The sequence below is a fragment of the Lepisma saccharinum genome, chromosome 20 (genome assembly GCF_977018435.1).
Source record: "Lepisma saccharinum chromosome 20, izLepSacc3.1, whole genome shotgun sequence".
Lineage (NCBI taxonomy): Eukaryota > Metazoa > Arthropoda > Insecta > Zygentoma > Lepismatidae > Lepisma > Lepisma saccharinum.
The window spans coordinates 32,441,227-32,465,695 of NC_139248.1; the positions used below are offsets into that span (position 1 = coordinate 32,441,227).

The 24,469-nt window shown below is 38.4% G+C and overlaps 1 protein-coding gene across 2 annotated transcripts in view; it reads right to left on the reverse strand.

Moving 5' to 3' along the window:
• Nucleotides 1–11,264: 11,264 nt before the first annotated feature.
• The window catches only part of Atg17 (autophagy-related 17), a 322,986-nt gene continuing 309,781 nt past the window's right edge, over nucleotides 11,265–24,469 (reverse strand). For both annotated transcript variants that reach the window (XM_083142317.1, XM_083142316.1), the window contains exons 18-21: nucleotides 23,569–23,618; nucleotides 22,462–22,595; nucleotides 19,866–19,933; nucleotides 11,265–16,950 (exon numbers count right to left, since the gene is read on the reverse strand). In XM_083142317.1, coding sequence (XP_082998443.1) covers nucleotides 16,828–16,950; nucleotides 19,866–19,933; nucleotides 22,462–22,595; nucleotides 23,569–23,618 — 375 coding nt within the window. In that variant the 3' untranslated portion in view covers nucleotides 11,265–16,827. The remainder of the gene's footprint in view (nucleotides 16,951–19,865; nucleotides 19,934–22,461; nucleotides 22,596–23,568; nucleotides 23,619–24,469) is intronic.

Below are 24,469 nucleotides of genomic sequence, written 5' to 3' on the forward strand. Positions count from 1 at the left end.
TATTGTTTTTCGGGAGGGTGAATTTCTATTTGTTTGCTCTAAAAACCTTAGTGTTGGCATTGTTTACTATTTACTACGAAAGAGCTACGTGGTGCCAAAGTGGGTTCTTGTGAAAATCTTGGAAAATTGATTCAATCATTCGCAGCAATCGTCCGTTTGCATTAAATACGTTTGACAACAGACCAACTGAAATTCGAAAAAATGAACAACTGCGCCAGGACATTCATCTTTCCCCTTAGAGACGTTAAGTAAACAGTATCAGGTAGAGTGCTCTTTCTTTCAGTATATCGTACCATGTAGAAGCAATAAATTCTTGATTTTCTTAATTTTTCGGGATCTGGTTCCGAACGGAAAATGTCACCACACGCCCCTGGTTTTTAGTTACCTCAACGGGCGTTTTCATACTGGGGGTTGGGTGGCAGTTAAATTCCCCCCTCCAGGGCTGGAATTTTCCACCGCAACAGTCTTTCTTGAAAGACAGCTCCCCAACTATAACTTGACAAGTTTAAAAACAAGACGCTGCAAATAGCTGTTGCGCATCTCGCACCACATCTCCCCACTCCATTCTCAGCAGCGACGTTGGTTCGCAGTGTTGCAACCTGGAGCGAGCGGAATATTCTGAGGATTTTCAAAGAAATGTGTATTCGCTTTTTCCTGGGCTGTTTTCCACCTGTTGTAGTACAAAATTCAGCTCACCTTTCGCCAACGACTCTTTTCCTTCTTTTAAAACTTGGCATCTCCGATGGCGCAGTGGTAGCGTCGTCGCCTTGCAATCAAGGGGTCCAGGGTTCGATTCCCGGTGGAGGCACATAGTGGTTCGGATCCCACTTTAAACTGTAGGTCCAGTCCCGATTAGCCTCACTGTGCATAAAGTGGACTTAAACAACAAATCAATCCAATCCAATTCTTTCAAAACTTGAGAAACCATCCATTTAGATACTCCCGTGGCGGCGCTTGTGGACTCGACAACATTATACTTAAGTTTATGTAACTCCTTCTGATTTCGCAAATATGTTGCAACATTGTAAACAATTTATCTGGCCTGTCCTCTAAGGGGCTTTCCAGAGCAGATTGTGGATTTCGTTGGACCCGGCATGATTTGATTTTTGCATTTCAAAAATTTGCAGCAAAGAGCAAAAACATTTCAATGCTTTAAAAAAGAACACAGGCAAGCGTGTTATCAGATTGCCTTCTTGTAGTGATTGTTGTATGATAAACAATCCCACTCGGCTTTTTTTTTAAAAAAAAAAACAAAAAAAACAGTCCACTGCTCGATATCGCATTCAGAAAATGAAGTCATTCGCCCAAAAGTTTCTCTTCGTTATAAACCTTAACGCGCGTGCGTAATACTACAGTTTACGATCCGCGCACCGCACGCATTTTCAAAGACCGGATTAAATCAAATGAACCACTGATTCAATTCAATTCAATGGTCTTTATTCTTGGGCGAGGTTCAGCAAATGCTGATCTACCACCTAACCCGACAAAGAAAAATGTACCCAAGTACCTAGGTACATTATTATACATGAAGATTATAAGACACTACATAAGTAAAATAACATAAAAGAAACTATAAAAAATAACTACTACTACACAAAGAAAATCACAAAAAGAAAAGAGATGACAAAATATATACAGTGCGTGTGTGCCAATAAATGAAAAGATAATAATATATAAATGTATTATTACTTAGTTTCGGTCCAGTTTTTTTCAATAATTCACAGGAAACAGTTTTTAATCATATGTGGTCTTACTTTGCTTCTGATCATCAATCAGTGAATCATATACTGCCCTACGAAAGTGTTTGTAGTTCAGTTGTTTTATTTCGTTCGGGAGTGCATTAAAGATTTTAGGTGTCATGTAACTGAATGAAGATTGCGAAACAGAAGTTCTGCAGCGAGGTATAATGGAGATTAGCGGCGCTGGAGTAAGAGTGCGTTTCACTCCTGGCTTTAAGCTTTACACCCAGATAGTCCGGGATGTTTTTATTTATAACATTGCAAGTAATGCAGGTCATGTGCAGTTCTCTCCGTCTTGCCATGTTGAGGATTTTGTGCTGATTAAGCACAGGGAGAACGTGTTCGTGATTTTTAAATCTGTAGACATACCTCATGCATGCATTTTGGACTTTCTGAATTTTGCCTGAGAGCCTTTTTGTGATTCTTGGCCCGTAAACAACATCGCAATAATCGAAAAGAGGATATATTTAATTTAATTTTGGGTGAAATAAAGTCAACAAGCGTGTAAAGGCTCTTTAGCACTGAATATCCTTTACCGCACTGTTTCAGTACATGTTCAGACCATTCTCATTTTTGATCCATGGTCAAGCCCAAATTTCGTACTGTTTCGAGAATTTTGCGTTCTTCGTTTCAATTAATATTTTGCATTCGCTGAGATTAATTTGTTTCAGGAGATTATTGTTTCCGATAATAGTAAATGTAGATTTATTTAAATTTAGAACTAAGCCATTTGATTCACACCAGTTACTTATATTTTTCAAGTCCTGATTTAATAGTGAAATCGCATTTTGTAAATTAAATATATCTGTCGATATATACAATTGCGTGTCATCGGCATAACAGTGCACATTACAATATTTCACTGACGTATTCAAGTCGGCAGCTGCTAACGTGAATAACAAAGGACCCAGGATTGAACCCTGAGGGACGCCAGCATTCACTAGCAGAGGCGACGACAGTTTATTTGTTAATACACGCTGTTGCCTTCCACGGAGATACGTCTCGAACCATTTGAGTGTTATTGGAGAGAATTTGTAATATTGTAGCTTTGCAAGAAGTAGTTTACGTGATAGCGTGTCACAAGCTTTGCTGACGTCAAGCAAAACTAACAATGTTACATGGGATTTGTCCATTGCATGGTAAATATCGTCGGTCACTTTCAGGAGAGCAGTTTGCGTGCTATAGTGAGGACGAAAACCGGATTGTTGCGGAGGAAGAATATTATAGTCGCCAATGTACTTACGAACTTGATCGTTTGCTATTTTCTCAATGATTTTTGAGAGTACCGGCAAAATACTAATGGGGCGAATGTCATTTACAGAGCTCGGGTTCTGTTTCTTAGGTATGGGAATGACCTTTGCCTCCTTCCAAGAATGCGGAAAACAGCCTGTGACGAGGGAATAATTAATGATATGCGTTAATGGCGGAAGGATTTGGGGAAGTGAGAGTTTTATCATTTTTACAGATATGCCGTCAACTCCGGCCGCGTTTGATGGGATTTTGTACACGAATTTTCTGACAACGGATTCATCCACTTCACGAAAACTGAAATCAGCCGGACTCTCACTGAAACAGCCAGCGTAATAACGCTCACACTGCTGAGAAACTTTCTCTTGGTTTATTTTCAAGTCGCGGCATACGTTCACAAAGTGATAATTTAGGACATTAGCATAATTTAACGTGGGAAGAATTTCCCCGATTTTGTTTTTACCACTATAACCCCAATTCCGCATATGTTGCCATATGTGCTTCGAATCATTGGACGAATTTATGATATGTTCGAAATACGCTTTTTTCTCTTGTCTTACGACCGATGTTGCGAAATTACGTAATCTCTTGTATTCGGTCCAATGTTGAGAATTATTTGTCCGCTTAAATTTCAGTAGCTCGTTATCTCTTAATTTCATGATTAACTTAACATTTTCTGTTATCCAGGGTGCTTTTCTCTTAGTTCCGCGAACGGTTTTCAATGGAGCATGTTTATCAAACACCGCATTCAATTTTTCGGTGAAGAAACGCACTTTATCTTCAATGTTTGCAAATTCCATTAACGTATTCCAATTTATTTTGCTTAGGTCGTTTTCGAGGCTGTCTTTCACTATCGCATTATAGTTCCTGTAAGTAATAGTCGTCCCCTTAGGCTTTGTTTTGCTGAAACGCAGAGACATTTGCCAAACAATGATCGGAGTTGCTGACTGGTACAGAGACGCCAGAATTTATGACATCAGATAAGTTATTTACGAAGATCGGATCAATTAAGGTTTGAGTGTTGTGTGTGATACGAGTGGGTTCCGTTAGGATTTGGGAGAGCTGGAACTGTTCAGCAAGTGACCGGACGTATCCTGTGTCGGGCTCATTTGGCTTTAAAAAATCTACGTTTATGTCACCTAAGATTACTAAGTGATGGACTTTGTGATATATATTCGATACAATATCTTCGATGATTGATAATTTGGAGTACGGAATATCACCGGGCCTATAAATGCCGCAGATGCCAATACTGCGTTGCTTTTGACGGATTATTATTACCATAAATTCAATATTATTAATCTCTTAAGGAATAATTTATAACTCTTCTACCGCTAGCTCCGAACGCACGTAAAATAAAATTCCGCCGGCACCTTTATGCTTGCGGTCTTTCCTAATCACGTTGAATCCTGGTATTTTAATTATTTGATCATTTGTGTGTTCCTTAAGCCACGTCTCGGTTACAAGAAGAGCGTCCAAATTATTTTCTTCTACCGTGCGACGTATTTCGTCAATTTTCGGTACCAGGGAACGAACATTGACATGGTCGATAGTAAAGCGAGGAAGGGGGCGGGGGGAGGCAGCCGGAGTTGCGCTGCCTGCGGGTGACTTTCTTGGAAGGAGGGAAGGTTGTTTTGACAAATTTGGGAGCTCAACGGTGGAGGGGGAAGGTGGAATGCACTGGGCCGGTGGAGGCAGGTCTAACCAGGGGTGGCAAAACTGGCAACATTTGAAAATTTAACATGAAACAACATATGAAAACCGACGATGAGAAGCAAAGTAAAACTTTTACCTGTGATATGAATTGCATCTGGTCCACTTCTTGCACTGCTTTTCCTCACACGCATGGTATATGTATAACTAAATAATAAAACGTAAATTATCATTGTTCACTTCAATCTTTTCACACTGATATGAGCCGGCACCGTCAATCCACACAGTAAAAATAGTTTGTCATATTTGTTTTAGCCTAATTTTGCTGAGTTGGCACCACTCATACTCTCAAGGCCAGACCAGTACGTAGAAGAGTGGTGGGGAGGATGACGTAATAGGAAGTGCTCCGCAGCGATCTGCGAATATCGGTTAACTTGTCAGGCTATAGGGGCTATCCACGAGTAAACAAAAACATATCGAACGGCACAATCGATTGTCGAACTGTAGCACAACAACTTCCGGTTCACGGCGGCCGGGTAATTCAAGCTCGTACTTGTGGCATTTCTTCTCGTTTTGTATACCGGATGAAATGGATCATATAAAAGCACTTGACGACGAGGAGAATAAGAGATATCAGGGCAAAGTAGAGGCCTTTGCATATCAATTGGATGAGCAACTAGGAAGTAATACGGCATTATTCCAAGATGAGATCCATTTGCTGATCGTCGTTTCATTGGCGATATTTGTAGCCTACATATTAAATAGAAAGTAATTTTTCCTACAGAGCGAGAGGGCTTAAATGCATACATTTATGTTTTAAGTGAAAAATTGCGAGATGTACGGACATATAAAAAACGGAAAAAGGAGCTTCTTTTCTTCTTTCTTCAGTCAGGACGAGTCAGAGGGATGCGATAATGCACACTTGCTGGTTTCGTTCTCATTTGAACGCAGAAATACAAAACGCTCATTGTTATTTTAAGTAAATTTTCTGCTATTTGTGTTAAACATGACGATGAAGATGAATAATAAACTGGAAAAATTAATGATGGGACAAACACAATGACACACCATTGCCTCACCATGGTGTTCAAATCTAGGACCTCTTTTCTATCAATGTTGATTTGATTGATTGAGTTGGTGTTTTAAGTCCACTTTGTGCACAGTAAGGCTAATCGGGAATGGACCTACAGTTTAAATTGGGATCCGAACCACAATATGCCTCCACCGGGAATCGAACCCGGAACTCCTTGATTACAAGGCGACGAGGCTACCACTGCGCCATCGGGGAGGCACTCTATCTATCAATGTTGAAAAGATTTCCATTGCAAAAGACGAAAATTAATAATAGTACCCGCACTTACTTTTCTGGCTACACAAAAAAATATTTCCTCTGGTTACACACACAAAAAAATCTGGTTACACAAATTTTAATACAGTTCGTGTGTACTTCAAGAACTTAACGTGTAACCTATCTGGCCATGACCGAGCATCTTTTGAAAGGAAAAGTAATATTTTTGCTCATATCACTAAAACAGAGAGAAAATCGAGAATTGAATGATTTCTCTTCTACTTTTAATGAAGTGCAAGTGGTGCGGGACGCAAAATTTTTGGTTGGGAAGGAAACAGGACTGGGTATTTTTAAAGTCCTGACGTTCAAAACGGGAAAAATAATGTTATTTCCCGACTAAATTGGGAGATTATAGGAGCGGAAAATATTCAACATTACCCGATACTAAAAAAAAAAAAAAATAATAATTAATAATTATACACACAATTTCATCCTCGGGTGATGATTTATTTTGCATTTCTGGAATACAAACTGCTAATTTCAATAAATTTCGGACATTTAGTAAAGAAAAAATGCAGGGAATAAACTACTTTTAAACTATCATTTTTTCCGAAGTCTGGATCGGAATGTGTTTTTTTTTTCGTTCCGTTGTCATTACTGGGCAGTCTACTCCTGCTAATGGTCTTCCAATTTTCACGCCTGACAGCTTCAATGCAATAATTTGGCGCCTAGCTCTCGAGGAAATGGATGAAGAGAGATCCGTGAAAGATTTTTTAGCCCTGATCGTAGTTTACATCCTCCTTGTACACACCCATTCGTTCCTTTCATACATGACACAATCTCAGCTCCCTTTAGCGGCATTTTGTGAGCCTACGAACCGGAAGTTGTTGTGCTACAAGTATGGCGTCCGCGCGAAGGCACTTCCTTCCGGTGGATAGCCCCTATAGGAAGCTAAGCGTAAGGGAATCTAATATGTCCAGCGAACTGGCTTCTGTATTGTACAGTCACGGACACTTCTGCATGTAACGATTCCGTTGAAAGTAAATTAGGTTTTTACAACCCACAAGTGTCCGTGACTGTACACTAAATTTATTGATGTAACACAGTTTTTACTTTGGTTATTCTGTCCGTATACTAACTAACCAAAATTATTTCTCTTATTAATAATAAGAGACTGCCATGCGGGTGTAAACCTTGATTTTTTTCCACTTGTTCAAGCGGCATCGGCGCCCACCCAGCATCGTATAAAGTGGGTACCTGGAGGAAACTCCGAGGGTAAAGGTGGTCAGAGGCGTGGTGCTGATCACATCATCCCCAACTTTGGCCGTGATCAAGAAAGTGTGGGGCCCTAACTCCACACCCACTGTACGCCTTCATGGTGTAGTGCAAAACACAGGGGATCACTTTACTATTCTCATTAATAATAAAAATAACAAATTTTCTATTTTGGAACTTGAAATAAACGATGCCAATTCCAGGGGTCCGTTCCCTCCCTTCCGATGGTCATAATCTTTCTTACACTTACCAAACAACATTATATGCAATCCCTATGCTCATGGAACTCCGCAGGATTCTTTCCAGGGAGGGGCAGGCAAGGTTTTTTTTTCAGGGAGGAGGCAGAGGAAGCATATTTTCCCCCATAATAGTGATGCCACCTCAAAAAACACTGTTTGTCTGAAATTATCATGTTCCTTCAAAGATTTTCCAAGGTGGGGCCGTGGCGTCCCGTCTAGATGCCCATGACTATGCTCTACAAGTGTGTGTTTTATGGGAATGTACGAGGGGCAATCAGGTTGCTCTGACCCTAACATAGAAAGAGCGGCAATAGAGTTTCAATTTTATTTTTATTTTTCAACATACTCCCCTGCAACTCCAATGCACTTCTCCCATCGGTGCTCCAACGTGTGGATACCTTGCAAAAAAAAAAAATCTTCCGACTGGTCCTCCAACCATGAGTCCACAGCCCTTATCACCTCAGAATCATCAGAAAATTTTTGCCCACGAATGTCATTCTTCAAATGTTTGAACAAATGGAAATCACTGGGGGCCAAATCTGGGGAATAGGGTGGGTGGGGCAGCAATTCGAACGATGCATCTGCGATAGCGGCCCTCGCAATGCGTGAGGTGTGGACAGGTGCATTGTCCTGGTGAAGGAGCACACCACGGGTCAACATCCCACGCCTCTTTTTCTTGATGGAATCACGTAATTTCTTGATTAGGTCACTGTAGTATGTGCCAGTAATGGTTTGGCCTCTTTGTAGATAGTCCACAAGAAGGACACCCTTGCAGTCCCAGAAAATTGAGGCCATCACCTTCTTGGCTGACGTTTGTACCTTGAACTTCTTCGTTGGTGGAGAATGTGGGTGTTTCCACTTCATGCTTTGTGATTTTGTTTCTGGGTCGAAGTGATGGACCCATGTTTCATCCATAGTTACAAATCGGGCAAGAAAATCGTCTATATCAACACGAAACTTGGCAAGAAGTTCTTGACTGATGAGCACTCGGGTGCGCTTCTGATCTGGGGTGAGGTTTCGAGGGACCAATCTTGCAGCAATTTTTTTCATTTGCAATTCCTGGGTAATTATGTTTTGCACAGTGCCATATGACAGGCCACACATATCAGCAACATGACGGATAGTGACTCGACGATCCTTCAGCACGATATCGTGGACTTTGTTAATGTTTTCGGTCGTCATGACAGTTTTTGGTGCTCCACCTGCATGTTCATCCTCACACGACTCTCTCCCACAATTAAATTCACGACACCATCTCTTCACCATATTGTATGAAGGAGCACTGTCCCCTAATGTATCCACCAAGTCCTCATGAATTTTGGATACCGTCCACTTCTTCTTCACAAAATATTTAATCACAGCTCTCACCTCAGTTTTCTCCATTCTGGCACATTGACACAACTTCACTCAGTTAAACCCCTGTAAAAAGAAAACTGTATGTTACTTAGACTTGCAATTCAGATTGAAAGCATATAAAGGATCACTAAACAATAACAAAATAAAAAATCAATCGTGACGTCATTCCTTCTATGTTAGGGTCGGAGCAACCTGATCGCCCCTCGTACTTAAGTTAAATGTATACACTACACAGACTGCTGGGTGGAAGGTGGTGAATATAACGTGCTACGAAGCTGGCCGTCCTAGGTTTGAACTCCTCTCAAGCGGTATTAAAATCTTGTCGAATAGGGAATTTCGGGAGAATCAAAAGGGAATTTTTAGTCTGACTCAGGAACAACACTGGAAAGAGAATAGCAGAACTGAAAATGGAATGGTCGGGGTAGGCTGTTAGAATAACACATGTTTAGTTAGGTACAAGTTTCAGGAATTTCAAATGTTTGAAAATTATAGCTCCGTCTCAGCATTGCCTCCATGTTGTATTTTTTAACAATTTTTTGAAAATGAGGTGCTGATTTTGGTTTCTGAACTTCCAATATTCCAACAAATTTATTCCAAAAACGATCCTGTCTCATGGCAGCACTAAGCCTGTTTTTCACTAATTTGATTTTCGAGAAAAGATCTTTCTCCGCTGCAGTTTGTTACCATTAAGACCAAATACATTCTAAAGAGAATTTCGACATTGGGAAATGTACTGTGGAACAGGTCCTTACATACAATATTATACATAGACAGTTCCACGAAATATACTTCGTAGGATTATTTATCTTAATTGTATCTGAGAATTGATTGTTTGAATAAGTGTGCCTTATTTCCACACCACAGAGAAATCAATCCATGGTATAAAGTATACTGAGCTTCAGATATCTACAAACAGATTGACTGAGAGCTGTGCTACAATTGGATCCAGAAGAGTGTAGACATACGACAATATCGAAGTTTTTTTGATTTTTCAAATATATGCAAAAATGTACTTTGGGGGGGGGGTTAACTTCATATTCAAACATATTCTTCATTATAAGAATCATTGCCTGTATTTATAATTTATAAATATATCATTTTATAAACATAGAATTATCATGGATGTTCCATGGTGCTGGTGCAAGATGAAGGAATTTTGAAAACGACGTAAATTTGCGGAATACAGTAATAATCAAATACTTCTGAGAATTGAATGTAAACAATAAGCACCAAGTTGTGACAGTCTTGGTCTGTAAGCAACTACATTGCTAATTGTCAGGTCCGAAGTAGGTCTATCGGAAATGGAATTCTTTTCATTACTTTGGACCATAATATTGCAACTCTACAATTGTAGGTCACTATAATGCTATCACAGTGTTGAGGGTCACATACAGGGTGCAAAATCCCAGGAGCGGGGGTGAGGAGGGATCTCCCTCTCACGAATTACCTTGTTTTCAAATTTTCCCCCATCAAAATTTTCCAAGGGGGGGAGATTTCATTATAACAATTGAGATAAGAAATTGGTTTTGATTTCAAATATATAAAGGTTGCCTAAATGAAAATGAGACTCCCGGTTTTTTTCTGTAATGATCATAGAGGAAGTAAAAGTGATCCATGTGTGACATATCCTCTACACATAGTCACTTTGTCTGTTCAAGCAAGTGTCCCAGCGCATCACAAGGGTATGGATACCCTGAGCGAAGAACATCCGTAGTTGACTGCGGAACCAATCTTCAAAGGCGTCACAGACTTCAGCATCCTTGGCAAACCAGCGGCCCTTCAGATGTGGTAGTAGCAGGGTGAGAGATCTTGCGGGCCTGTAGAGAGGATGGCCGAGGACTTCCCAGCGGAAACACCAAAGATCATGGCACACCTGTGCAATTGAATAACTGCTCACTGGGCCCGTTTGGTCGAATCCATGTTGTGAATGTGCTTCTGCACATGTAAAAAACACACTGCGCCGTCAGACCATACCAGGTATGCATACGATGTATGCTTTCTTACATACAACACCACCTACCAGAGCAAACACAAAGCTCTGCGTAGTTAAGCTATGACGCTGCGACAAAAGTCGTAGTTTTATTTGGGGAACCCTTATACTTTACTAATAATAATATCGAAAGCAAAAACAATTCCAAAAAAATAACAAACCCACACTTTGGAGTCTGCCATTGTTTTCTCCTTTTGCCTAATCAATGCTCCAACTGTAAGGGAGCTTTCACACTGAAGCGATAAACGACATGGGCCCATTCAGTCTATAAGAAAGCATATACTGCAGATAAAAAAAGGCAATATGATGCATGGTATTGGGAAAACAGCCAATGCAAAAAAAACGACATGCAGGTGGCTAACAACACATGCAGCTTGTTGCATTACTTCGGTTCGCTTTCAAGAGATGCATATCAGTTCAGTTTGAAAGCTCCCTATAATGTAAGAAAGAAAGGTTAATAAAATAAAACAAACTCCTCAGGTAAAAAATTCAAACAGAGTCCTGAATTTTATTAATAAAAAAGAACACTTTCTTATTCTTTTTTGTTACAACTTTTAAGCTTATAAGTGCATGAGAGTCAACTTGTGCCATATCACTGTCACAATGCTCTCACAAATACTGCATCTCGTAGAAAAAATGAAGTCATTATAATGTAAAGCCCAAGTTGCACAACCTTCACGTCTTGCCTTACAAACATCACCCACTTTTCATACAATATAAACATTGTCATGTACCGCTTTCAATAGATCACGCACTCACACAAAACGCAACTCTTTTTCACTTAAAATCACCTTTCAAACTGACTAAGTTGCTTTAAATGCACATGTAAAAATATATTAGTATAAATATTTCTATATACATTATATATATATATATATATATATTTGTGTATGCATATATTGCACAAATGTATTTACAAATTCCATGTACCCCGATAACCAGATGCGATGGTCATTTCCTTTTACAACTCTTAAAATTTTCCTAAAAAAACAAATACATGGTGTTTATCGTACAGTATAAATTTCATTGCCTACCATTTCACAATTCACAGACAACAACTGCTAAAATATTAAATGAGTCTCTACGCAAAACAAAAATAATATTTAACATATAATTAAATCAACAAGCATTAGACTATTTTTTTAGACAATTATAAACAAACAAAATAAAATAGGAAACGAGGTCGAAAATGTCATACATAAACAAGAACTGACTACGATAAGAATCACATTTGTTTGCAGTCAACCTCCCATATTGTTAACCTAATAACAAAGAGCACACAGCTTGACAAATTTATATTATACTCCTCAACACATAACTAGTTTCTCTGCTACATTTATAATATTTGCAATCAAATTACATCCCTCACATTGTAAAAACAGCTTAAGAAAAATCTCAGAAAAATTGTACCTAACCGCTACTGCAAGTGGACAATATATGACTTATTAGTTTCTTTAAAAAATGAGCTTCACCTCTTGATTCTCCTGACACCAATACTTTTGACATTCAATAATTACGCTAAAATGCCCAAAGTGCAAAATAGTTGCATAGTATTAAACATAATCTATCATATAAGATATTACTAGTGATTCAGCATATGCAGCAATGGCTAACTTAAAATTCATATACGACAATTACAAAATTAAGAAACTACAGGAAAAAATGGGAACAGTTATTTCTTTGTTGGTATGTTAGTTATATTGTTTGTCAAAATTTGAGAATAAGAAGATTTCAAAATTGCCAAAAATAGGGAAGACTTGTTACATTTTCAAAATGAAAATTTACTAGCAAATATTTAATGTGGAATTACGTTTGTGATTTTGTGGATTGCAGGAATTAGCATGTACCATACTTGACCTTCATTATTCACCTGCTTCATAAGTTATGCTACTTCCTTCTTAATGTTGCCGACTGATTTGTCGTATCTCCACTTTTCGCCGGAAATGGGATGATGATGTCATCATGCTCCATACATGTTATGCGTCACACTTGGAACAGACATATCTGGATGTCAAGAGGTTGCGAATTATCAACATTAATAAAATGCTTGTGCAAATCAGGTAGTGTATTAAAAACTACATAAGTCCAATTTCAAACAATTCTCCTGAAGAGTTAGTGCAGATGGGCATACGACAAAATAGTATTCAGCCGACGATGTGCTATAAATGTCACCATATATGACGGCCGATGGTAATGTAGACAGACAGACGACAACGGAAGAGAGACTAGCAGTGTTGCCAGAATTCCTGCTGGTCATGTCTTCAATAGAAGCAGCTTCAACATCGGTGAAGCAGATTGGATGTTGTGGTCACATGTCTCCACTGTCTACTGCATGTATGGCTCATTCGGCCGCCGCATATGATGAGCTGTAAAGTTGACCTTCAGATGCTGCCGTAGTGGTGTCCACGGTCTAGCAAATCCTAAGACAATAGTCAAACATGGCTATTGGCACCTGCAGAAGGTAGTAGCGTTTTTCACAATTATACGGCCTGATCTGACAAAAGGGTGTAGGTGCCACTTACCAACCTCGAAGGTCTGTGATGCATGTCTGTCAATAATCAAGTTCACACCTACGCAGAAATGGTGTAGGTTATATTAAACAAGTAGGCAATGTAATCTAACAATACAGCATCCAACGTAATCCCAAGAGTAAGTTTCGTAGAACTGGGATCTTAGTTTTATTTTCGTCATCTAGTGATGTGTTCACATACTACAGGTGCTACGTTCTCTGGGACATACAATCATACTGTGGTACCATCGTTTAACTGAGAAAAAATATACATTGCCTGACTTACGCCCCAGCCCTCGTACATAGACGAGATTTGTTTATATTGTTGCATTTGTGGAGGCCAGTGAGAGCTCCATGCAGTGTAAGTTTCTCGCCTGCACATTGCACCTCCAAGAGAGCTGCTTGCGTTTAGAGTAAAAAAAAAATACAGTGGGGATGGGACCCCCTTTTTTCATGAAACCACCTCATTATTATCATGAATCAGATGATGAGAGGTTTCCCACTACACGAAGCCTCCTGCCTCTCTTAATCCCTCCTTTTTACTCCTCTTATAAAAATGTAGTACCATTGTTTGCTCTGCAGTCCACACGTGCATATGAAGTTTTAAGCCCACTTTATGCACTGACAGGCTAATCGGGACTGGACCTAGAGTTTAAAGTATGCTGAACCATTGTGCAATGTGCCTCCACCAGGTATTGATCCCTGGACCCATTGATTACAAGGTGACGACAACATGTGCACCCAAGAGCGCTCTCACACAAAACAGGCAAGTTGCCCAGAACTGAAGCTATGTAAACCAATCACTTTTTTAATGACCAATGCCTAGTCTTTTTTCTGGGTCAACGACAATATAAAATGGTTGAACCTGGGACCATCAAGAGTGCTATCTGCACATCTACACATGTGGACTCCACAAGTTAGATTGTTTGTCCACAGATTTAGTTCGTATGACAAATTCCTGTATCGTGAACTTTGATAGATATACCAGGTGTGTCGGTTAATAGTTCTGGAAGCAAGGGTTGGTGCACAGTCTCAACTGTTACGTCAGTGTGTTGCCAGGACAGTACCTGTCAAAACGCCGTGGATGCACAACCGAGTGCGAGTGATCGTGATATTGGGTTTGTGTGGTAAACATGTTGACCTTCAAGCCAAATAAGGAGCATGTGCTCCTGCTTTTCTTGTTCAATCAAAAGAAAAACGTGAGTGAAAGCCATCGTATCCTTGTGGAAACGTATGGTGACAATGTCCTAATGCAAGATGCGTGTGTGCGTTGGTTTCGACAATTCAAAAGTGGTGATTTTGACTTGAAAGACAAAGAACGCCCGGGCCAGCCGAAAAAATTCCAACACGCCCAATTGCAAGCACTATTGGACAAAGACGATACGCAAACGCAACAACAACTGGCAGAGAAGTTAAATGTTGGTCGCCAAACCATATCTGATCGTCTTCATGCCATGGGAAAGATCCAGATTGGGCAACAAGACACGGAAAAGTGATTTTGCAGCACGACAACGCCTCATTACACACAGCAAAAGGCGTCAGACACACCATTTCTGCACTTGGCTGGGAATTCTTGCCCCACCCGCCATACGCACCAGACTTAGCCCCTTCGAACTACCACTTGTTTTCATCGATGTCTCACTAACTTTCCCAGAAACACTTCAACAATTACGAAGATGTCGAACAATGGCTTGCTGACTGGATCACCTCAAAATGTGAACAATTTTTCTGGTAGGGCATCCACAATTTGATGGACAGATGGGCAAAATGTACAGCTAGCGATGGCGCATACTTTGAATAAAGCATTTGTTACCTTTCTTCCCAGATACACATGTTTTCTTTCGGATCAATTAAGAATTATTAACCTGCACACCTGGCAATAAAAAAAAAACAGAAAAGAGTACTTTAGTCACTTACACCTCTTTGTCAGATAAATGGCAATATGTCATTACAGAAAAACATAATTAAATACCAAATTATGTTGCTCCCAAAATTTCAGTTCCACTCAAGTCTTATGCTAGAAAACAATCTCCCTCATGCCAATAAAAAACAGAATACTTTTAAAGATATATTAGTAAAAAACATTCAATATATTTCTTGCAAAGTGATCACTTTTCATCTTGGTTTGTCCCGAAGACATTTTTTTGTAAAATTCACATTCTCCTGCTTCAATTAAAAACGCTAATAATCACTATTTTTTGAGCTTGCAATTTTTAATATTTTTTTTCTTTTGGCATAAACTATAAAAACAGCTACCTGAGCAAAGATTGCTACTACACATGCGAAAAACACTTATTTCATTCCTTATTTAATTTTGTAATTGCCCATTTCCAATGCACAACTGACACTCGTTACGACAGCATTAAAAAAAAGGAATTCTAAAAAAAAAAAAATGCTAAATGACATCACAGAACTTCACACGCACTTTTCAATGAAATTTAACAACATACTGTTTGGTTTCTATTATGCCACACATTATATTCTAGGTTCAAAATCTACATATACATACAGTCTACTGTAGAACAATTAGTATTCTGTCTTTTTTTATGTAAGTGAATGCATTGAAGTCAGCATGTATTGTAAGATAAGTGTAGTAACTTGAGAATTTTTCTGACTTAACATAATTATTGTTAACTGATATGTGCTAGTATATAGTTTTTCTATTGACTAGCATGCAATTTAGAAGCGATTTCTACTTTTTTTAACGTTTCATGAATGTTAATGTTTGTTAGAACATTACTATAATGTTATTAATACTATCTTACTTCCTTCTCTACTAAGGGCTTGGTATTTAAATTCACAGCACATGATTCTTAGTATATTTATAAAGACAACATATGCTACTCTCATATCACAATTACCCACAATACACTGTATTTATTTATTCAACTCCAGGTACGAATTAAGATTTAATATAGATTTAATTGTGTACATACATAGTTTTAGTTGTAAGACTCCTGTTTATTCAAACTGGGCGATCAATAAAAACTACAAAAAAAATGTTTTGTGTTTATCCAATGATTGTGACAAATATAATGACATAAGACTTCTACCGTGGCGGAAACAGTTAATGATTTGCTTTTGCTATCTTTTCGGGAAAGAATTAAATATATTCTAGTGCCGACGTCCGACTTCTACTACGAGTCAGACGTGGCAGAAACATACAGATGGAATGGCAAAGTATGCAACGATTAACACTTGCTTGCCTAGCCACAATTCCCGACAAAGCCTCTCAGAGCAGTGCCTGAAGCCTGCAGGCAAAAACAATTGAATCACAGCCATAATTTTTCGCACTTACCGATTCTCATCTGCACACGAAAGGTACCAGCCTTTCCATACTCCCTTCAAGAACATTTTCTTTTTATAAAAATTTCTCTGCCCTTTTCTATGAAAAAGCAGCAAAAACAAACCTAAGAGATGGAGAAAAGTTGCATAAAACTGCAAATATTACTGTTTCGTTTTGACGCTTACATATCATTACAATGATAAGCATGTGGTCAAAAAGTAACCTAACCATGCTTTCTTTTTTGCTATTTCTGGCTACTCTCACTACGATAAGAAGAGTGGCTATGCGGCAATTCTTCCTTTTGTGGCGGCTTCACCTTTACTCTGTAGAACTTTGTTCCTTTTGGTACTCGGTATCGGTTTTCAGACTGGAAAATTAAAAGAAAATCATTAATTTCAGAGGTTCTTAAAGTTTACAAAACAAGCAATTTGCTTAAGAACTAAATTAATACAGCATGTCCGCCTTAAAAGTACAATAATAGAAAACAATCATTACGTGTAACATTTATCCAAGAGCAACTTAAGCCTTACGTAGTTTGAAAGATAATCTCAAAATATTTTTTTTTCCCCCACGCTTGCAAAACGTCAGCACTCGTTGGATTGCGTGCATGCACGTGCGTGCGCAAACTGAAGCAGCAGAAGGCGTGGTGTGTTCTTGCTCTCGCCGAGTTGAAATCCCTTAAGTGTAACAGACACGAGTTCGTGTGCTGCAATCCGAAATGTGACTCCAGTAATGCTGAACAACACAGGTTGGACATCTGTAGAGCAACTAATGGTGCTCACATTGAGATGTACTAGGTATGTAAAAAAACTTCTTGAGTTACTCTACAGGTACAAGAAAACTGTACGCAAATATCTTAATAAACTTACACGATACTTTTAATCCAGACACACTGCATAAAGTTGTACTTGTACTCATGGACATTGACAATGGCAGAGGACAGAAAAGTCGATTATTGGGCAAATATTACACATTCCATTCATGTAATTCATTTCCACGATGCATTTCATTTTATGAGTAAAGCAATGGCACGGGATGCCAGACCTGGGTGCAAGTCCTAGGCGATCCTGCATTTTCACTTAAATTTCGACTTAGTACATCTGCTGTGTGTGCAACAGAAAGGTAATTTAAAACCCTATGCTGCGAGAAACTATGCTACGTCGACGACATCAGTGTTTCAAAGGCAACAATACGATTGCTGTATGTTTGAGGCCTTTGTAAAGTTCCGACGATGTTATTCTGCTCTCAAGACACGGTGGAAGAAGAGAGGTTAAAAGTAAAAGGGCAGGTAAAGAAGGTGGAATGGGGCCACAATAAAATCCACAGTTATTACAAGCATAAAAACACACTTTGGAATGTACATTTAATGTATACAAAATGAGAAAATCAGGATTATGTAGGACAAACAGCAAGGAAAATGGCAATAAGATGGCACGAACACGATTTGGACATTATAAATTTAAACCTAAAAACAGGTTTGTCAGCTCGCATCATTGAGGAGAAGCATATGATTAAAAGAGAATGGTTTTAAAAGGAGTGATGGGAAACATAGATTTGAATGTTTGGGAAGCTTCGTTCATTGCAGAAGAACACTGGAATAAGTTAAATAATGAGAATGGTAACATAGACCCACTTTGGAGTTTTCTTTTTCACAAGTGGAGTAGGCCACCATCATTAAAATTTAATGTAATGGAAAACATCAAGAATCTCTGTGAAAGCAATGATGATTTAGAATTGCCCGATGATATTTTGGATTCATATTTTTTTTTAAAAAATGTGATCAAATTTTTTTATCTGAAATAAAACAGACTTATTGTTTCACAGTTAAGTTGCAACAATGCAACATTGACAACATCCAATGCATAACTGATTCTTTATTTTTTTTAAATTTTAACCATTGTTATAACTGTATCTTTAATCAAACTAAAAATAAATGTCTGATGAAGGGAGTGTGTTTTCTCCTAAAACGTAAAAAAGCGTTTTTATGCTTGTAATAACAGTAGACTAAAAGATAAATAATAAACTCCAGTTTTAGTGAACTTAAAAAATGAAACGCCCATGAAAAATTATGACTACAAGTACAAAATACAGTACAGTACTTCAAAACAAACTTCCTTAAATTAACTTCAAGACTTGAAGAAAGGTGGAGTCGGGTGGGGTGGGGTCCTGCCTGTTTTTGTTTTTGTAGCACACAGAGGGTCGGAAATGGAACAGAGGAAAGCTGAGGGCATGGGCAAGGAGGTTGGGGTTATAACTAGGGCTGAGTGATACCACTTTGAACTAATACTGATGCTTGGAAAATGTAACAATTGAAAGTTGTTTGAAATATTTTGATTTTATGTTAGTTGGAGAGTATTCCACTTAAATTTTAAGCATCAATTTACCACTTTTGCTTTAAAATGTTCAAAATTACACGAGAATATAAAAAAAAACTGTTATGTAATCACAAAATAATTTTCTCACATAATATTGGTTCAAAATCAAAGGAAACGTAAAGAGTTTTGCATAATTTCCAGGATAATTAGACTCTGCTAAAATGTTGCGCAGCATTTGTGTGGACCTTGTGAATGATCAAAATGACTGTAAAAGTGTCGGCCAGTATCAATAAATACGTGGGCGAAATCAAAAAGTAAGTTACACCCGAGCCATGTTCCTGTACTAAAAGAGAGAAAATAATCACGCTTGGTGGCAGCACTGTCCGGAATGTATTCTCCCCATAGCTGAAGAAGCCATGCTGCAGCTGCTTTAATATGAGAGTAGTCACCGTGTCAGAATGGCGTGTCATACTGAGGTGGCATCCAACATTGAGTTGCGCTCAGTCGTCCAATTTTTGTGGACACGAAGGCATAATCAGAGTGAAATCCATCGCCAAATTGTCGGGGTGTATGGTGAGATCAGGAAATGGTGCCAGATGTTCGAAGAGGAAAGAACGAACGTGAACAACTAACAGTGTGTTGGGAAGTCTGCAACTGAACACTATCAACAAAACAGAGCGTGTTTAAGCTAATTAGAGGTTGTTCTTTTGTTTTAAGTCCACTTTGCGCACAGGAAGGCTAAGAAGGACTGGACCTACAGTTTAGAGTGGGGTCCGAACCACTTGTGCCTCCACTAGGTATCGAGGTGAATAAGTTTCACACTAAATGTTCGCTATTTTACATCAAGATCAAGTTGGCACCTTTTGTTCTTGGCGATATTAGTGTGCAATCGGTTTGTTATATTTTGACTGCTTACCTCACGTTATAATTTTAGAGTTAAACAGAGAGAGAATAAGAAAATACTTACCTTTCTGGCCTGACAATATTCTTTGTCTATAACTTCAGCAGTACAATAATGTCTTCTTGGAGCCTCATCTGAGAAAAGAAGAACTTTAGTTTAATTTACAGATTGTTTTTTCATAAAACATACAATTTCTATACTGCACTGCTCAATTTTTTTTTCAGGCTTGATTCACATCTACATGCTCGGGTCAGGCTCCGCTCAAAGTCTGGTCATGATCAACCAGCGGTGTATACTCTCTGCCATCTAGGTAATCGGAGATGACCCAGCTATAATTTTAAAAAAGTTATTTTTTTTATTTCTTGAAATATTCTTCCGAACCAATCTTCGATTCATACATTTCTTTGCTTCCAGCACACGAATGCTTTCAATCGTTTGCCGCTGAATGTCCGGGAACCTTTCTCAAGCTGGTGGAGTCTCGTCAGGGTGAGATTCCACCGGCTCCCTTTAAATCCCTTGACAGAGGGAGGGGGAAGGAGGAAACGCTGCTTCTCAGGTGTGGTGATTCCGTGGCCAGGGTAGACTCCTTTTGGAGAGAGTCCTTCGGTTGCATTCTCCTCCCCAGAGTCTTTGTCGTTCCCTCGGATGGCACCCTCTTCTGTCATTCTTCCTCGATGGCCTTTGCATCGTAGGAGCTGTGTTGTTTACGACAGGGAAATTTCTCAAGAGAATGGATGCAGCTTCGGACTTTACCAAGGAGCAACTTGCTGGTAAATGGTTTGCAGGTGATGAGGAACTGTAGGATGCTCTCATGTACTGAATTGTGAGGCGGCAACATCTTGCGAGGAGGGGTAGATAAAATGGTGACGAGGTACGACAATTGTTTCAATGTCAAAGGTGACTATGTGGATAAGCAGGTAAAAGTATGTGGCAAAACCTATATATTCTGTTTCTGCAGTATTATCAATAAATATCTTTGTATGGTGAAATGTTCTTTACTTTCTGAATGACCCTTGTATTCCTATGCAGCAAAGAGGGTTTATTTATTTATCGACAAAATTCCAAATATAGCACAGGTGGCCATTTTACACTGAAATTGTCAACAATGAAAAAGCAATAATAATAATAAAACAGAAATGAATAGCGAATTAACAAAAAAAATAAGTATAAAATGGTACAATTTGATATTATTTACAAACATTTCTTCTAATAGAAGACCGAAAGGCACACTCGGAGGAAAATATATCAATAATTGATGACAGATCATTGTATTGTGTGGCAAGTCTGTAAAATGGTAGAAGAATTTCTGTTCCCCAGCTGCAAGGAAAAGAATACTGGTTTGATACAGTGACGGACACAGAAATTACAGTTGGGAGGGAAGATTTTCAGTTGGGTACCTCACCTCACTGAAAATCAATTCTAACCTACAGTTGCACTGTTTTATGGAAACAATATAAAGTATGGTGAACAGGAATGAAGCTAACTTCCGTGTTCCAAAGATTAGAGTATTGATTTGCAAACATAGGAGTTCAGAGCTGAAATACATAGATGATTATTATTGTATGCCATTATCATAATTCCTCCCATTACTAGAGTAAACTGAATAATCAGATATGAGGAGTAAAGTGGAGAAACAAAGAAAACAAAAACATGTTATCAATTGTTCTTGGGTTCAATTCCCTATGGAGTCATATTGCATAGGGGCTCGGATCCAAATTTAACCTCTGGGTCCACTGCTCTTCATAATTACAATGTATGCAATTAACGAAGAGGTCGGGAAGAGATGAAGGCCCTGTTGTTCGCTGATGACTTAGTAATATGTGGAAACAGAGAAGAAGTAGTACAGACAGCTTGATAGTTGGAAGAACAGGAATGAAATTCAGAAAAGAGCAAGGTGCTAATAACAAGAAACGAGAGCCAGAAATGAACCAAGAATAAAGATGGACGCAGAAGAGTTGACGGTAGTGGAGAGCTTCATATATCTAGGAAGCATAATTGAGACAAGTGGAAGAATAGATGAGGAGGTAAACAGAAGAGGACAAATGGATGGTGGACTATATCAAAGCAAGATTAATATGGAACAGGGATGCACCTATGAAATGCAAGACGGTAATATATATAACACATACTATGTGCCAAGTACGGAGCAGAGACTTGGACAATGACAGAGAGAGAGATAAAAGAAAGATGCAGGCAGTGGAGTATATTGGGCAAGACTTGAAGGGATAGAATAAGGAATGAGGAGATCCAACAGAGAGTGGGGTTGGTGATGCTTCTGGACAGGATAGATCAGGCACAGACAAGATGGTTCGGACACATGAAGAGGATGGATGCACAAAGACTACAAGTAAGAGCTTACAATGCACATGGAGTGGGAATAAGACCAAGGGGGAGACCAAGATGTAGGTGGATGGAAAAGACCAGGAAAAAATGGAGAGGCTTGACTTCTATGCTGACCCAGGCAGAGGCAGAAACGGCAAAGGATGATGATGATGTCCAGCTCTGATTAGCCTATCATGAGCATAACGTGGACTTAAATCAACCTTTAAAAATATTCCCAAGCGTGTTAAACAAAAGACAGATCATTTGAGTCTTCAAGAATATTAGACATAACTGCATATCAAAAAACCTGGAACCATGCTTTGATATATAGCCTTCTTACCTGTATTACTGTGTAATCCTAAAGGGTCCAAACAATCTGTATGCAGGAAATAGTAAGTCGAAGATTCTTGATAAATGGCATAGTTTTGGTGTTCTTCGTCCCACACCACCAACACAGCGTCTCCAATATTGCACCTACAATAAACAGGTCTGGTTATTTTAAATTTACACAGAATGGATACCAGTAACATAAAAAAGCATACTAAAAATCTGCATTTTACTGAATTAGTTTAGCAGAGGTTATACATACACATCACTTATAGCAACTACCATAGGGTAAATTACATGTACATTATTCTCTTCATGCTGTTATTCAGATCTTTGAATCAAAACCATATTTTGGAAAAAGTTTAAAAAAACTGTCTCGTTATACCACAAACACACATATTGCAATATTGTGCACAAACGATTCTGTCCGTCTTTGACGGTCAATGGCGTGAAGATATAATAGATAAGAAGAGACAGAAGAGAGTTAAATGCCAGATTGTCCACGTATTTTCCAAAAGTCTTGAATGGCTCGACATCCAATTCCCAGGATGTTAGTTTGGGTCCACATGGTTGGCCAGCAAGGACCCTGACCTCATGCCATGTGACTTTTTCTTGTCGGGGTAGGTAAAGGAAGAAGTTTACCATACCAAACCAAAAACTCTGGATCAAGAGGAGGCGAGTTCTCCACATTAAAACTTGCTTCACTACAATTGATCAATAAGTAATAAAGTTATTAACAATTTTAAATATGGAGTTACTTATCAGTCACCCTGTATATGCACTGTAAAGTATTTTCTTTCTACTTCATTGGATGGGATAATGCACATGAGAAATTCGTGAAACATTTACCTGTTAGAAAATAATGAATGTGGTTTTTCTTCACATAAATATATAGCACAAGACATCTTCTCTCAAATTCATGACAGAATTATTTTAAAACTATCATGTAAGACTGGAAATCAAGAAGGGGGTCCTAGAACAGAATCAAATTGGAATGAAAAATTAACGTCAAAGCCTAGTGTGAAAATATTATGAATGAACAAGCCTACTTTGAATAAAATACAACTAATATATAAATAATAAAATACAACTAATATATAAATAAGAGAAAAATACTTACGAAGAAATGCTGACTTGACCCTGCTTAATGATGGATTTTGTGCTTCTAGTCTGCAAAACAAACAAAAATTAATATATAAACTATTTTTCTTTGTGTCCTCTTATCACTATTTCCTCATTTTGAAAATGTAATTCCCCCTAAAATTATGTGATGTAACATATGAATGTTATATTCTTCAGTGATACATTTTACTTTTACACATAATAATGGGGAAAAAATATGTTTCAGAATGTACAATAATTAGGGGTCATGCATGAGATATTCAATTTTCAATCTTGCTGAATATGATTTTCAAAAATTAGTCAGCAAAAAAGGCACATGAGCGCTCTCGTATTATTATAACAATTAGAGCTGAGTCGATGTCAATTTAATACCAATTTTTATACTTACTGGTTCCCATAGATATCTATACCGATAATTGGAAATCGAAACAATCTGAACATGGTCAAAATATTAATATAAAAGTATTGTTTACAGTAGGGAGAACCATACTATAGCATTCATCCTGAGTTTTGCTTTAAAATATCCATACTTTCACATAATTAAGGGCTCCAGCATAGCGAAATGGTTAATTATCTCACCAGTGGTGTGAGCGGTTCTTGGTTCATTTCCTGGGTGATGGACTTGATGCACCGACCACATCTCCCAATCAAAAAGCCACTCTGAATCACGGTGTTTAGTTTTAGTTCACATAATTAATTATTTAATCACAAAACCCAGCTCTCCCTGCAATGCTGTTGTCAAAACAATAAAAATTATGCATTTTGAATAAATTCCAGGACATCTAGACTTGACAAAAGTGTCACACGACATTTTTGTAGAACCCAACGTCTGGAAAAGCATCAGCCAGTAACAGCGATTAAATTTGAACCGATATTTTCTAATACCACTCATATCAGCA